We start from the raw sequence: 16,677 nt of genomic DNA, 5'->3' as shown, positions 1-16,677 counted from the left end.
AATATACTATATGTATAAATTTAACAAGTTTATTATTTATATGTATATATATATAAATAATAAATATAATATATCTCATAATATATATACATATATTTCATTAAACTAGATAATAAAGATTTTACAATATTTATATAGGGAAAATAAAAATATAATTCTAAAAAAAAATTCTTAAATTTTATTTAGAATAGAATTTAAATATATTTTCAAATTTTACAATTTTATTTTCTTATATGCAATCAATGAATATCATTGCATTGAATCATTGCAAATGTAACAATGAGGAATATGATAATAAATTTAAGAAATATTAAAATAATTAATGTAGAGTTCATTATATAAAATATAGATTAAATTTACTCTACATCTGTCCTAATAAATTATTTTAAAAAAATTCAAATTTAAATATATAAAAATATATTAAGGCACAAAATATCAGGTTCTGTCTACAAATATATATACCAAAAAAATATATATAATGGATAAATATTATAGATAGCAAAATTTTAAATATAATACTTTCCTTTTTATGTATTTTTTAAATGAAATTTTGATAATAGAATTTATAAGAATTTTACGTATTCACACGTAAAATTTACATAAAACATTTTTTCTAAATATATGTTTTTTTAATCTATTTAACATGTTTCTTGCATTTTTATTTTACATTAAATCAATGAGTAGAAAAGTTTCTTAAAATATGGAAGTATTTGTCTCTCCTTGTCAATAATTTTGAAATGCATTACATTATGAGTATAATGTCTTCTCTATCCATTCTTCCATTGTGAATGTTGCCGTATTAGTTAAATCTGGATCGCGTTCTCTGAAAATATCTGAAAACAACAAACATGATAATTATGCTATATTATATTCTAGATATTTTATCTATTAGTGTTTATTCATTTACCTATCATTGTTTTAAGTCGTACTGCGCACATTATGTAATCATCGAAGGTGATCATACCATCTTTTGTTCCGTAACGATGCACTAAGATATTTAGAATGTGATTATTGAGCCGATAACCCGCGCTATTTAATGCTTGTCTCAATTCAAACGCGCTTAAATGTCCCGTTTCATCTCTGTCATATAATTTAAACACAGCCTGGAAATTCATTATTTTTTAATGTTTCTAATGTTATAATTTAATTATAATTATTTATTTTATAGTTATATTTTATAAGTTAAAATTGGATAGTGCAATGAAATATTGTATTTTAATTTATTTGTTTAAGTTTTCAATTTTCTGATGTTTTAAAAAGTAAAAATAATATAAATTATATATTATAGTTTAAAATATTTGAACTAAAATATTTAATTATTCATATTTAATAATAAATTTTTAAAGTAAAAAAAAAAAATTATTCAAATAACTTATTTTAATAGTAAATATAGATTTGTTTAATTAAACATCAACAGATTCTTATTCTACTTATAGATAATAATTGTTACACTTCATATTCAAATTATTAATATTATTATTTAAAGAAAATTTTGTAAAATTTCCAACAATTTTGATTTTCTGGTAAATAAGATCTTCAATGTCTCTTAATCAAAAATTTCATTTTTTTACGATTTATTTTTGTAGAAAATTAACGTACCCTCCATTTCTTTATATCGGTCCATAATTGTCTAAATTCTTCAAATCCGAGTTTTCCAGAATGATCTACATCTAGCATAGCTACCATGCTACGACATACATCCTTACTGAATCCTTTATTATTTGTTTCTGAAATAGAAAAAATACTTTCGCTTGTGATATTCATTTATATGATATTATATGATACTATCACATTAAATTCATATTATTTTTTTTACATTGTATATTTTCATTAATATAAAATTGTGAAATATAAAGTATATAAAGCAGAAAGATAATAAGGAGTTATCGCTATAAAATTAACGACGACAACATTACAGATATAAATACAATATAAATAGATAACAATAGATTGTAATTAGTAGCATTATAATAAAGCTACATTTTTACATTCTGAAATAAAAGTTTAATAAATTATTTCCAAGCTCGTTAAATATCTTTTTCGTGACAAAGACACATGCACAAACTTAATTATCTGTTCCTCAAGCTTTTGAATTGCTTTTGCATTTATGTTTTGTTATTGATTATTAAATATTTTACTACAAATTGTAAGCAGATTTTGTTAAGATAAGTAATAATTTTTCTATTTAATCTGTTCAATTTATTGATTCTTGATTTTTAAATTTCATTTCATTTCGAAAATGATTCGCTTAGTCTCATATATTTAATAATTTTTAGTTTTATTTAAAAAAATTTTAGATAACATAACATAAAATTTTAAATAACATAACATAACACAATATAAAATTTAAGAACAAATCTCGCTTCCTAAAATTATGTATAGAAAAAGAATTGGTCGATTTATGTTTAAGTTTGTAACTTTAAAAAATATCATTTTCATTAAAAGATAAAAATCAATTGTTCATTTACAATTTTATGATTTAATATTTTTATTAATTATTAATCAAAATAATAGAAATTTATGATGGCACATGAATATTTTAAAAAGAAATTTGAGATGTACAGGATCCAAGTCGTTATCATTAAAATTATTAAAATTTTATTAATAATTAATTTCTAAATACAAGTTATAAAAATTATAATTATAAAATAAATTGGTAAAAATTTAAAAATAAATATATACTTACTATAATATTATCAAAAGAAAAATAAAAAAAATTATGATCTATATTCAAAAATTCTTAATGTTTTCAACAAAATATTTTAGTAATCGAGCAATTCTTTTTCTGTGAAGGACATTCTAAAATAATTTTTAAAATTATTTTACATATATAAGGAATAATGATCTGTAGGGTAAAGTATATACATATACTGGATGATGTCTTACCTACAGTCTTATTGTACTGTTCATTATTACAAAGAATGCCGCACAGCAGTGAGATGAGAGTGTCGATAAACGAACCATTTCCTTGTACAGATTCAGGGGCATGAACTTCACTATGACGAGCCGACTGTGGTAGTTCTACCCGTAACATACAGCTACATGTTAACATTAAATTTTACATATGTACATTCGGGTCAAATCGATATATGTTAAAATTTTAATAATATTATATTAATATAAATCTTTTTTTCTAGAATTCTTTATTTTATATTAATTATAACATACTTAATATCATTACAAAAAAAGCTTTGTCGAAAAATTTGATTAATTTCTATCGTTTCTAAATTAATTAAAATTTAAAAATTTTCAATTATTAATTTAAGAGTGAATTAAAAAATCTTAATTAAATAGTCATTTATTAATCGCCATTATGTTATATACATATTGTAATAAACAAATTTAAACAAAATGTAAATTAATTATATAGACTTTATGTATTTCTGTCTCTTAAAAGATACCCAAATGTATTTATGTATGAAGTATGTATGAAGTAATTATGTATACAGAAAGAAACGAAACATGCACAAGAATGAACGAAAGTGAAGTTTGCGTTACATTAGCATTCACACAATAATTGATTCACGATGAAAATGAATTAATCGAAACAGTGCATTAACAAACTACTAAAACCAGAATGCATAGTGCTATTTGCGTGTCACTTTATAAAATATTTTGAACGAATGATTAATAACAAAAAAGCATTATTATAAAAGCTTTACGAATATTACAAAACCTTTTCTTAATAATAAGCGAATAGCCAAAACAAAAAAATAAAAGAATTGTAAAATTATATACCATAACTTATTTCTAAAATCATAAATATTACATTTTCTTAAATATGATATATTTTTTTCATAAATTTCACTTATAATATTATTCTTCATTTGTAATATTAAAAATTAATATAAATTAAAATGTAAGTAATCATACCTTTTCGCATCGCAAAATCTAAAATTTCCTTCAATTCCATCCAATCTACTTCCATATCGTCACCGGCAAGCTTTTTAAAGAATTCTCGAACTTTTTCTGCATTTCGATCTGGCTCTGGTTCATCTCGAACCTAAAAGATAGGAATATTGAAATTTGGGAAATGAATAATATGAGATGATAAATTTTATTATTAAACAATTAAGTTTTAATAATAATTATTATAAAATATTTGAAACACTTGAATGATTAGCGTGCAAATATTTACCTTATCTCCATCAGCGTGTTCATCAGCATTTTTAGGATTAATGATCTATTCGCCAAGCAATATCAACATGCAAACATTGTTATAATTATTAATTATAATTCACGATTATTAATTAAATTTTTTTTGATTAACTCGATTATGCAATTGGATATGATATACATATATTATATATTTTCACAATAAAGAATATTTTTAAAAGCACTATTAAAGCTTAGCATATTAAATAAATATTATCAATATATATATGCACAAATAAATAGAACTATTTTGCATATTATTATGTGTTAATACTATAGATGGTGCAAAATTTATTATTGTGCGATCTATGCACATTTATTTATTAACAATAATTGTTTTTGAAAAAACAAATATTAAAACGTAAATTTTTATATTGATATTTTTAATACTTATATATAATATATTTAATTATAAATATAAATATCTTACCCTATCATCAACTTCTCCAACACCAACCTCATCATCGTTTTCTCTAAAAAAAATATAATTTTAATATAAATTTTAAATTTTTATTGTAATAAAGTTCTTGTTATAAAAAAAAATATACTTACTGCATATTATTTTTATTTTCAGAGAAGATTCTTAGCAAAAATTCACCTTCTTCGTTAGGATCGAATGTACTTGGAACTATACAATATACACCAGGTGGTAATTTGAAACGGCACGTTACTTCTCGTAAATTTATAAATGCTGGTGATCTTGCAACTGATGCATTATATTTGAAGAAATTAATGTCTAATGGTTTAGGTAATCGTTCAGGATATTCCAACTATATAATCATTATAATCAATATATTGTTTTTCATAATAAAATGATATTAATATTTTTTATTAGGCATGAAATATTCGTTAATATTATAATATTATAATTATAATATAAACACCTACGTGATATATCGCAAATCCAATTGTCAAACATTCTGCACCCATTCTTCTTTGTGCTCGCCTATTTTTTTGCATCAATGCAACAATAACTGTACACTTATCATCATCTTCATCAGGATATTCCAATGTAATTCGGTATTGTGGATTATGCCAAAAAGTTTCTATAATTTATTAAAAGTGATATTCATTGTTATTTTATAACAGAATAATAGAAACAGAAAATGATTAAATAAGGATTAAATTAAAAAATTAAATAATAAGAAATGTTTACCTAAAAAGTTCCTACAACCTCCTGCTGTAACACCACGTACCCATTCTCCTTCAAATACACTCATCTCCCATTTCTTTTTACCAGCATTTAAATCGTCCTCGCTCAACGAGTCTGGATTTAAGTTACATATTTCTAATTGTGTAAAATATTTGATAAAGTCATGATATGACATCCAAAATTCACCGTCCATATCGAATGTCAAACCTAATTCTTCTTTCTCATGATCAGGAATAAATCTCCATTCTGGAGACCTATTACGCAAAAATTTATTTTATTAAACAAAATCATTATGTGAAACAAGATATGACTTTCTATAAGTTAGCTCATAAGAATATTTCATTGTAAAATTTTTTCTACGAATAATCCATATCCGTGTTTCATTAATATTTTGCATGTATATTTATTCATGTTTCAATAATATTCATAATTTTTTTAAATAAGAAAAAAAACAAAAGTTGAAAATTCAGAAAATAGAATTCTTTATATATTTTTGGAGTCTACATTTATAATTTAATGCCTCCATAAATCTATTTAACTTACTGATCACTCCATGGACCATTCCATTCTGCTTCATTACCCCATGGATTTCTAAGTCTAAGTAGAGGTATTTTTCCATACTGGTTAGGCGTTTGAATTTCTACATATTTAACACGTGTAATACTGTAAGCATGGCCTCTGATCAGACCTTGAGGTGTTTCAGCTTCCAATATATTTGGATCAGGCTAAAATAGTAACTTATTTTATTTATGCATTCGACGATCACTGAATTTAAGAAAACGTCCATCAAATTATACCTCTATCGAACAGCCCATCAGCGAGTTTCTTTCGTAAGCTTTTAAGAGAATATTGAATAGATTTGGAGGTGTTTCATCCATCTGATACATTTCCGTTACACCACCCGTAAAGTCCTCCATGGCTTCACAAGTAGTTCCACCTTTCAATGCTTCGTACGAGCCATGAAGTTTTGCATATGCTTTCTCTAATAAAGCACTCCAGAATTCGTTGCTTTCAGCTGAATGTAGATATACCAATTCACCACGATAAGTTGGCAATCTATCGTCGATAACCACGTCTACCCATCTACCGTACTGCCAAAATCTATTTTTAACAAACATAAAAATTTATACGAATAAACATTTTTTACGAAGTATAATATATACGTTTTGAAATGATTCAACTAATCGTAGAAATACCTGAAATGAAAGATACCAGCATAATTTTCCTCAAAACTCTGATCTTCTGGAACTACTTGAAAAAATAAATTGGCATCCATAGTGAGATTTGCAACCGCTGCCAGTAGCCAACAATCTCCTAATTCGCCCTGCTGAACATCGAATCGGGAAAAACCTTCAACGAACAGTTGAGGATTGTCCGCGATTTCCTGTTATAACAAAGTATAAAGTAATTTAAAAATCTTGTTCAAATCTATAAGGAAATTAATCTATAAGGAATAATTTTTCAATTTTATCCAATTACTTAATAATAATACTTTATTTAATTCAGTAATGAATTATAAAATAATTTCTCTCTTTTCTTTTGTCTTCCTTTTTCTTTCTTTCTTCTTTCTTTCTCTCTTGAAATTTTATTTGAATTTTACATATAAATATTGTATGTATATATGAAATTTCTTACCATAGGTCGTTTCCATTCTATGTATCTGTCGGGCCTTTTTGAAAAATATAACGATGAATCGTCCGCTGGAAATTCGGGATCCTCGAATAATGTTCCCGTTGACAAACATTCTTCCCTGAGCTTCTGAAAATCTTGAACCACTGCTCGTGGCCTGAAGCCAGATCCTTTTTCTCCTAACTAAAACAAAAACAATATTTTTTGGCACATTTTTTTATGCGAATTATAACTTTTGTTTCTTCTTGTAGATAATTTTAAATAACAGTTCCAAGATAGCCTACGTTGTAACAGGATTTCCCAATAAAATTTTTAAATGTTTTTAGAGGTCTATTTTTGTACGTTTTCTTTGCTTTTGTCGATTTTGGCTCAGAATTTGTACTTTTTCCTTCCTCTTTATGTAAATGAAATTTATCAGAATGAATAGTATCAGAAATAGGAATTGAATTTTCTTTCTCGATATTAATTTTTTTGTTAAATTCTAATCTCGGTGATAATTTCAATTCAGCTACACTTTGTTGCTCATAATTCAAATATCTGTAACTTGTATATTTCTGTTTTCGTTCCATTTTGATATATTCGACATAGGCAAAGTTATATTAAAATTATCATTATTCAAAGAAAAAAAAAAGAAAAATTATAATTATTTTGTTGATCATTTAAACAATTTTATTGTAACAAGGAAATTAAAGCTTTCGATTATGGATGAAAATATACTGTTATTGCAAATCTGTCATTAAATTTATAATATATGCGTTATCATAATACGAACGGATGAAAAGCCTAACCACATTTAATTTAGATTACAAAATATTGCCGATACGACATAAAGAGATATGCAGAGATAAAATTCTATTTCAAATATTAGTCACATAGTGCGTACTATCAAGTCTACATGTACTAGATGAGATGATCTACTAGGTAAGTAATATAATGTGTTTTTATTCTTTGATTTTCAATAACATAATATATTACAATTATAAAACTAAAATTCAGAAATAAATGGACTATAATCGTTCTATTGAAAAAAAAATATTTAATCCTAAAATAATAAATTATTTTTTCGGATCATTAAATTATACATTGACATTTTTTAGAATCTTTTTGATAACATATTTATATTACATAAAAAAAATTTTGAAAAATTTATTAATTTCAAATATTTGAGTTATAATTAATTTTTATTAGGTATGAAATATTAACCATGAAATCACGCATGAAAGTTAATGTCAGTAATGATGACTTACTAATAGATTTTAATCTATCTCTACGATGAATCATATATAGTGTAATATTAAAAAAAGATATTAAAAAAAAAACTGAATGTTAGAATTAAATATTTTAATCCTATTAACTATTATTATTTCAGAATATAGACTTGTTATTTCTTTAAAAATTACATTTTAATAAAAGTAATTTTTTATAAAAATTATAGCTAATATTAATTAAAATAAATTATATTAAAAAAATTCCTTTAAAAATCATAGATAAATTTTATCAATAAGAAACTTTTTTTTATCTTAACACTTGTTTTATTGTATGTACAATAAATGAATAGTAAGGTGTATAACGCATGATGAAAATATTTTATTTTAATCATATTCTCTGGAAGCATATCGTTAGATAAAAAATGCGTATGTATTGATTAAATTATCACAATCAACGTCATTACCTTTGAAAATAATCATTTTCATTTGTAGTTCTAATAGTCGAATCAACATTAAAAATATTAAATTAATGAAAAATAAACAATTGTTCAACATTTATATCTCATAAATTGTCATATATATATATATATATATATATACTTCTATTGTTTAATACAAATGAATTTATTATGATATATACAATATAATAAAATATAATGTTTCAAATATTTTTAATTATTTATTAATTGATAAATTTTTTTAAATATTTCGATTATTATATTTTTTAAAGTAAAATTTTTTTCATTTTAAAATTTTTAGAAAATTTTTATTTAATTCATATTAATGTAAATTAAATTGAAAAACTTCAACTAATTTGATAAAAATAAATTATTATATTATATATATTCTCAATGAAAAAAAAGTCGTTTATAAATTTAAAAATTGAAGATCATGCGCATATTGAAATACTATCTCAATTAAATTTAATTCAATATCCGGTTTTAAATTACTTTAATATCATGCGTATGCGTATAAAGAATATTATATAATAATAATAACACAAAAAACTTATGTACAGGCAAATTGCCTTGCCTTTGTTTAAATACCACGATAAACAGAGTAATTTAATTTAAATTGTAAATCCTAAAAATTTGTCCGTTACTTTTCAAAAATATAAATGGTATAAATGTATATTTAATTAAAATAAAATAAAATATTCGTGATTGTTTTTCTCTAAATTATATTATATAAAATCTAATAAGCAAATAAAATTTCATCACTTCTAAGTATTATTAATAAGCAAACGTATAAATATGTAATTGTTATCTCAAAAAAGAGATAAAGAATTTACAAGACGAGACGCAATAAACTTTTGAAATAGTTATCTTACAGATAAAAATATTGAAAACGTTTTATAACAAATTTTTAAATAAGTAAAAGACTTTATTAATAATCAATTCTAATCGCGTTAGAATATATCGAACTAAAAAGTTTATCAAAACGCTTCAAAAACGCCTACCACTTTGATGTTGAAAAGTGATGGAAGAAATCGTTTGACCTCAACCGCTGTCTTAACGAACACATCGTTAAGCACAGTTCCATTCCTATTGTCGTAATAACTCATTTTTCACAATGGTTACGCCCTGAATCCTGACTAATCTAACACGATCACCACTAATCACTAAATATCTATTTTTCACTATTTAAATGTTTTCAATTAATGTTAAAAATTTTCTTAGTCCATGATTAGCTCATATCATGTGCTCTATGTAAAACTAAATGATTTAGATTACGATAAACGAAAATTAACGGAATATTAATGCTGCTATTTCACGAGATTTCACAGTACGGATATAGAACCGTTATGTTGATAGGTCTGGAGACGAGAACTGAGCTCATTCTTTTCTTACCCTCACCTATGTTTCGTCACACGACACGGTTATACACCATATAATGCACAGAACTTTTCACAAGTATAATTTTTTTTATAATATCACAACACTGTCAACTATTATATATTAAACTATTACTACTGAAACAAATCATGTAAAATATATAAACATTTTATTTCTTAGCATAACCTTACTGTTATAAGATGTCAAAATGTTATATGCAAACTACCGGTATAAAGAGTTATTATATCTAACTTATTTATATTTGATTTTATTTGGTTTCATTTATTTCTATTATTTTGATGTGTACGCGGCTTAATAAAATAGCACCATCTATGAAATATGATAGGAATTAATCTATGAAAGCGCGATCTTTTGAATTTTAGAAACGCAATAAAGGCTTCAATTAATTTTATTGCATAATGATGCAATAGATATTTGCCTTTATTATAAAATACAAAATTGTTTTACAATTAACATTGATAAAATTATAATCTGATATTAATACTCACTTCCGCCTTCGATGCTTCTTGTTTTATAAATTCTGGTTCGCTTATTTCTTGTTTCCATCCATATGAAAAGTGATTCATTTTGCTTTAGCTATGATTTATTGGTTTATATAAAATATCCTTTGTTGTTAAAATCCCAAACTATATATAAATATAAAATTAATAAAAATGTATCACTTAACAAACTATTTAAGAATTCTAGAATTTTCTTTTTAATAAAATGCACTTAAAAAATTATGCATTTAAATGCAAATTAGAATACTATCACTATCAATTTATCAATTAAGAGTAACGCTATTGTGAATGATTTGATAACAACTTGTTAATGTGCATAAATGGCTCCATGTTTCGATCGCACTGACATCTAACTTACTGCATGAAACTTCAAGACATACATAGTTTTTAACATGATTCGATGGTTTTCTGAGCACTTGTTAGGAAAAATATTTTTTGGATCAACCTTGATATACGTCATACCATTCAAATCTATTGTAAGTATTACTAAATTGCAGTAAATTGTTTTAACGTTTTGTTAACTTATGTGATATAAACGCGGAGAACGAATGACTAACGATTTAATTGCGGATATATACATATATAAATGTTTTTGTTTTGTGATTACATATATATTACATATATATTACTATACAACTTATTTATATATAACTTATTTGATCTGTTATATACTTTTTTATTATAGTTTCGTAACGCTTTGGTTGCATCTTTTTTCCAGTTCTGAAATAATTATGTTACTACAAAAGAACATAATTTCATTTTATTGTTTGGAATATTATTGTCGGATTTTCTTAGAAGAAGCTCTTATCAAAGGTAAATGTAAAAATAAATTTATATACTAGTGATGAAATGTAAATCAGTTAAAAATTATATATAACCAAAGTTTTAAAAATGTCGGATATAATTTTTTTAATCGATGAATATGAGAAATTTCATATCTGCATTTTTTATTTAAATCAAAATAATTATATTATATTTATTATTTTAAATATTTATTTTAAATATTTGTGATATTAAAAATGATATTTATAATAAAGAAAAAAAATTTAATATAATATAATAAAATAATATTAATTTCTAACAAATTATTTTAGTTGTGTCTATAATTTTCTTATTTATTAAATATTTTATTATTGTAACTTAATTAATGCTAATAATATTTAATAATATATGTGAATTTAAAATATAGAAATATAATATTTATTAGCTTCTTAGTAAATTACTGAATTTATCTATTTTTGAAATGGATATGAATTTTATCATATTTTTCGTATTATAAAAAAGTATCGCGCCATTAAAGGAGATCATGTGAAAGTAGACTTCGATGATGTGTCACTCTATTTTCTATTGATCCCTAAATTTAATCCATCATATCCTTGACATTAATTATATATAGTCCCGATTATGCATACCAATAATTAGCGATTATACCGAAAATAAAGATACATAAAATTCCAAATTATTTTTACATTTATTGTCATTTTTTTTAATTATAATATAACTTAAAACAACCAGGCAATAATCGAAAATTTTTATACTTTAACATGCACCACATATTTCTTTCGTCTTTCAGTTCAATTCATATTATTGAATTATGAAACAATCATTTAATTACCTAAAGCAATAACAATTATCGAATGATTACCTAGAACTATGATAGAAATATCGTTAAAAGCAGTATAATTGTAACTGCAAGAAATAAATATCACATTTTTTTTACATTATTAACATTGAATTATTTTTTATTAATCAAAATTGATAATTTTCAATCGATTTTCATAATATAATATGTAATTATGTTAATATATTTAATAAAGAAAAAAGAAAAAAAAGAAAGATTCAACGAAATAAAATTGACAACGAGAATGATTGATTAGAAGATGTGCCGTATAAAGTGAAAGTTATGTATAAAAGATTTCTTACCCTCTCTATTCTCAAGTCGATCAATAAAATTCAATTTAATGATAATCTTTCTATCAGGAAATTAATGCAAAATTGATTCTTCGTTCAAATTCTATGTATAAAAGTATATGTATCATTTGTTAATCTATTTATTGTTTATATTACAGCATGATATAAATCTTTTGATATACTCAGTAGTTTCCTTGAACTTATCTTAGACTTATGTTAAATTTTTGTTCGTAGATGAGAAAGTCATACACGATAACCGTCCTCGATGCAGAAGTGCTCGCGATATACTGACTAAATTTCTCGAAAGATAGATGTCTGAATCGAAAACAACCTCCTCCCTCGCCTAGTAAACGACAGCGTCGGCGTCATGATACGTCGAAATGCTAAGGATGTTGTATATTAAAACATGCATTTATATGCAAGAATGGTATCGAATGGAATTTTATTATTTTCCTTTTTTTTTTCATTTCTTTTCATTAAAAAGAATTGTCATCATTATTAAGATTTTTCGTAACCAAATAACTTTAAAAATATAAACATTTATATTTGAATAAATTTTTTGGATTTTATTATTTTTTTTATTTCTTTTTTTTTATTCACATATTTGGTTATGAAAAATTTAAATTTTTAGAATATTAATAAAATTTAAATTTTAGAAAGAAGTCAAATAAATCCGATAAAAGTCAAATGATATAGGATAAATAAATAATGGTAATTATATTTCATTTTTTAAATATTTTTTAATATATTTAATTTTTTTGTTATTAGATATATATTTTTTTGATAAATGTTGATCTAAAAGAATTTTTTATACTTTTTTTATTCTTTTTCTAATTAATATTAAATTTTTGATTTATAATTATAAAAGAATTTGTATAATATTTTGAATACTGCGTGTATCATTTTCTATACTAAGTCAATTTTCTATTTAAATGTAACAACGTTTTTTGTTATAACAATCAGAATATATTAATTCAATAATATTCAAATATTCAATATTCAATTAATCATTATATCATTATTTTATATTTAGTTTACGTTTCAAAGTCATGAATCGAATGAAAAAAATAAATGCTATGCATAAACCAGGATTGAAAATTTTAATCAAAATTTTATTTAAGAATAAAAAAAGAAAGAAATAATAAATAAAATATGATTTTGATAAATAGAATTGAAATACTGTGAAATAATGATACAGTTTTTTTTGATAAATAAATGATTAATAATCTAACGATAGCAATAGCAACAATTGCTATTGATAAATTTTGATTGATATTTTTTTAAATCTTAAATAGATAGATATCTATATTTATAGTTTTAAAATTGTATTATATGTATTAAGATTATAGAATGAATCTATATATCATATTTTTTTTTAACATTGTTTTCAAGCATAATTTATTGTTTATTTTACATAAAGTAATTTACACTAAAATACACTTTCAGAAGTTTTATATATATATGCCAGAAGAGAATAATTGATTTTGCAATCATTACCGATATGCATTTTCAAATATTAATTTTGAAGATTCAGACGATCTTATCTATTTTTATTATTTTGTTTCATAAAATTCCTTCTAATGATTAAAAATTAAGTTTTTTTCGTCGATTAATTAAACAAGATGTAACAAAATATCAAGTTTAAAAAATCGATTAGTATGATTAATATTACATGATTCCTTTTGACGTAAAAAAAAATTATTTAATTGTATTTCATCGATTAATTAAACCAGATCTAATGAAATATTTCATTAAAATAAATATTAGTATCATATTTAAATTTCATAATATCATTAGATATTATCAGATCGTACACGAAAGCAATCATGCTTACAATTGCACGACACATATATTATATGCATCTACAAATAAATTAATCAGACATAATATTTTGCAGCCAGAAAATCATTATTATTGCCATTAAACAAAAGATTAGAAGACTTTATATTGAAAGATACTTTTGAAATGTGGCAACGACAAGAAAACTGGGTAACAACCTTGGCAGTAACGGGACTAAAAATATGAATTCGTTCTACGTTATGGCCGGTACCTCGTATACTAGAGGGGGTTCGTTTTATGTTAAAGTTAAATTTGGCGGCGTTCCAAACGGTGCTTGGGAATAAAAAAGAAGAAAATTTCCCCCCTACTGACATTATTCGGGCATAGTCAGGCCTACTTCATTCTGGCCTTTGCCGAGTTCATTTCGTTCGCGGTGTTATTCACTCCATGGAATGTCTTCGAGTAAATGAGCTGTAAAAGATTATTAAGGAGTCAAGGAAAAAAGGAAAAAGAATAGAAGAAAAATTCGTTGGTGAATCGCCAAAAAGGTTTTTCTCGTTTTGCGGATAGACCGCTCGTTTGAGTGAATTATGGTCAAAGAAGTTATTTGATTTAATGACAATCATTAAAAAATATGCGATTAACCGAGCACGGACCTTGAAAATAGCGTTCGCTGGATGATAGATATCACCTGAACCGGAGAGTCCTCCTCGAAGCAAACGTGACAGAAGATTGTAGCGACCATATGTGGACCATGTGTCCTCCGGCGGCTTAAACAGGGTAGGATTCCTACGAATAAATCATCTTTTCTGGAGAAATTAGCGGCTATGTTGGTCACGTGCATTGGTAGAAAAACACGTGTATTCCACTCTAATGTCTTGTTCTTTATTAACAATTTTCTAATAACGTGACAACGTTTTACATTCTTCAATTACACGGACAGTCTTGAACGTGAAGATGATATTTATTATTATTTGACAATTGATTGAACAGATTGAAATGAATGATCGTGAAAGAATAAAACTGGGTCATAGTTATGATACAAAATCGAAAAATCATCTGATCAAAAACATAATAGCTTACCCTTTCAAAAATTTATAAGTTTTTGCCTTATTGATACCGTCGTCGATAACTTTCACATAATAGTACGAGTAATTCGACATCTCTTTAATAATGACTATAACAGTAAATATAACCGTAAGTCGCGAGATTCTCGAAAGGGTGGCACAAACGCGCACTGTTCACCGAAAACTACACTCGAATTGTCGTAGTGTACCCCTTCTTCTTCGTACCATCGATGCCTGTGCTTCTATCCGTTTGTCTGGTCGTTTGTAGTTTTCTTCGGTTATGTATATACATATATTTTCAGATGCTTGTACGTCTACACGAAACTGGTGGAGCAGCTACCGACAGTAGATTGTAATATAAACGAAATGACAATGTTATTTTTACTTTTCGATAGAAAAGTTTCAAAAACTGCATTGAACATTGAGCTCTGATGATGAAATTTACTTTTTCGATATAGAAAATATAATACAATATATCTTATCAATTTTGTTATGATGCTATGATATGTTTGAGAGATTAGTCATAGAAAATTCATAATACTAAAAATTTTAATTCGTTATTTTATTTTATTTTAATCTCGTTTCATTCAAACAAATGAATTATCAGTTTTTTCCAGTGTGGATTTCCATATCTGCTTGATTTTTCTTTCAAAGTTTCCCATAGATGATCCAATAATACATAATTTAATAACTCAATCAAACTAATAGTTTTAATAGTAGATTCTTTGTATTTTGAAATACAAAATACAAATAAAATTTTAGACAATCTATTCATAGTCATCTAAATTTCAAATATAAATAGATTTAATGATATGAATTTGAAGATCAAGAATTTGAAATTTGTGTTTTTTCTTTTTCATTATATTATTTATAATTAAAATCAAAATAATATATATCCATTATTAAATCAATCAAATGAAGTTTTAAATAAAAATATAATATCTAAATAAATATAAATATGATAGCTAATTTAAAACAATAATATAAAAAAATAACTTTTAAATAATAATTAAAAAAATATTATAAAATATGTGTATATATTTCTTCCATTTTAATTAACGAGAAAAAATAAAACGTGATTATCTATCCGTTGATAGTAGTTTTAATTAATTAAACGAAATGAATGAGAAAAAGTCTTTTTTCCCTAGAAATGACTAATAATTTATCTATCCGACGATTAACTTCTAAAGCCAGGAAAGAACATAATAGGTATGTAACATGTTAATGATAATTAACTGGTATTGACGTTGATTGATACATATTGAATACTATTTTTCAGTCTATCGAGAATAATGAATCACGAATAATAATACATTGTTTTCCACAAACATGTCTTTATTACGTTTCACGTACAGATATATGGTGGTTGACTTTCATACGCTGCGCGTACGTAAAGTACGTCGTCGTTGTAAGAAAAAT

At 24.1% G+C, this 16,677-nt stretch overlaps 2 protein-coding genes across 19 annotated transcripts in view; one reads left to right on the top strand and one right to left on the bottom strand.

The window, feature by feature from the left end:
- Positions 1-607: 607 nt before the first annotated feature.
- Positions 608-15,667, bottom strand: LOC102672297 (calpain-B). Of its 11 annotated transcripts, none has more exons than XM_006614401.2 (16): positions 15,275-15,667; positions 14,848-14,980; positions 6,944-7,120; positions 6,505-6,692; positions 6,106-6,409; positions 5,852-6,033; positions 5,312-5,562; positions 5,044-5,201; positions 4,708-4,925; positions 4,586-4,628; positions 4,139-4,183; positions 3,874-4,003; positions 2,887-3,021; positions 1,600-1,727; positions 908-1,103; positions 615-833 (listed from the first exon to the last, which is right to left on the bottom strand). In XM_006614401.2, the coding sequence occupies exons 1-16, from the start codon at positions 15,352-15,354 to the stop codon at positions 748-750; spliced, it is 2,454 nt and encodes an 817-aa protein (XP_006614464.1). In that variant the 5' UTR covers positions 15,355-15,667; the 3' UTR covers positions 615-747. The 11 variants fall into 11 exon arrangements, with proteins under 11 accessions (XP_006614462.1, XP_006614469.1, XP_006614464.1 ...); XM_006614405.2 differs by lacking the exons at positions 14,848-14,980; positions 15,275-15,667 and adding exons at positions 10,490-10,627; positions 12,425-12,701 and having other exon boundaries at positions 721-833; XM_006614399.2 differs by lacking the exons at positions 14,848-14,980; positions 15,275-15,667 and adding an exon at positions 7,222-7,521 and having other exon boundaries at positions 608-833.
- Positions 7,589-16,677, top strand: part of LOC102674341 (toll-like receptor 7) — a 50,944-nt gene continuing 41,855 nt past the window's right edge. Inside the window, exons 1-5 of one of the 8 annotated variants that reach the window (XR_004150284.1) lie at positions 10,744-10,977; positions 11,220-11,314; positions 12,647-12,839; positions 13,069-13,123; positions 14,310-15,498. The gene's annotated coding sequence lies outside the window, so the exon portion shown is untranslated. Of the gene's footprint in view, positions 7,859-10,743; positions 10,978-11,085; positions 11,101-11,219; positions 11,315-12,646; positions 12,840-13,068; positions 13,124-14,309; positions 15,682-16,677 lie in introns of those variants that run through there. The other 7 variants (XR_004150288.1, XR_004150285.1, XR_004150289.1 and 4 more) reach the window with 7 other exon arrangements.

Source organism: Apis dorsata, unplaced genomic scaffold (assembly GCF_000469605.1).
Source record: "Apis dorsata unplaced genomic scaffold, Apis dorsata 1.3 scaffold_176, whole genome shotgun sequence".
Lineage (NCBI taxonomy): Eukaryota > Metazoa > Arthropoda > Insecta > Hymenoptera > Apidae > Apis > Apis dorsata.
Note: the sequence above shows the minus strand (reverse complement) of the source record. Positions and strands in the feature narration are given on the sequence as shown.

Coding starts and splice junctions, on each gene's coding strand:
- LOC102672297 (XM_006614399.2), bottom strand. CDS start 7,506: ATGGAACGAAAACAGAAATATACAAGTTACAGATATTTGAATTATGAG. Junction 3,022..3,873: donor AGATTTTGCGATGCGAAAAG/GTATGATTACTT, acceptor TGTTACGGGTAG/AACTACCACAGTCGGCTCGT. Junction 1,104..1,599: donor CCGATATAAAGAAATGGAGG/GTACGTTAATTT, acceptor ATGAATTTCCAG/GCTGTGTTTAAATTATATGA.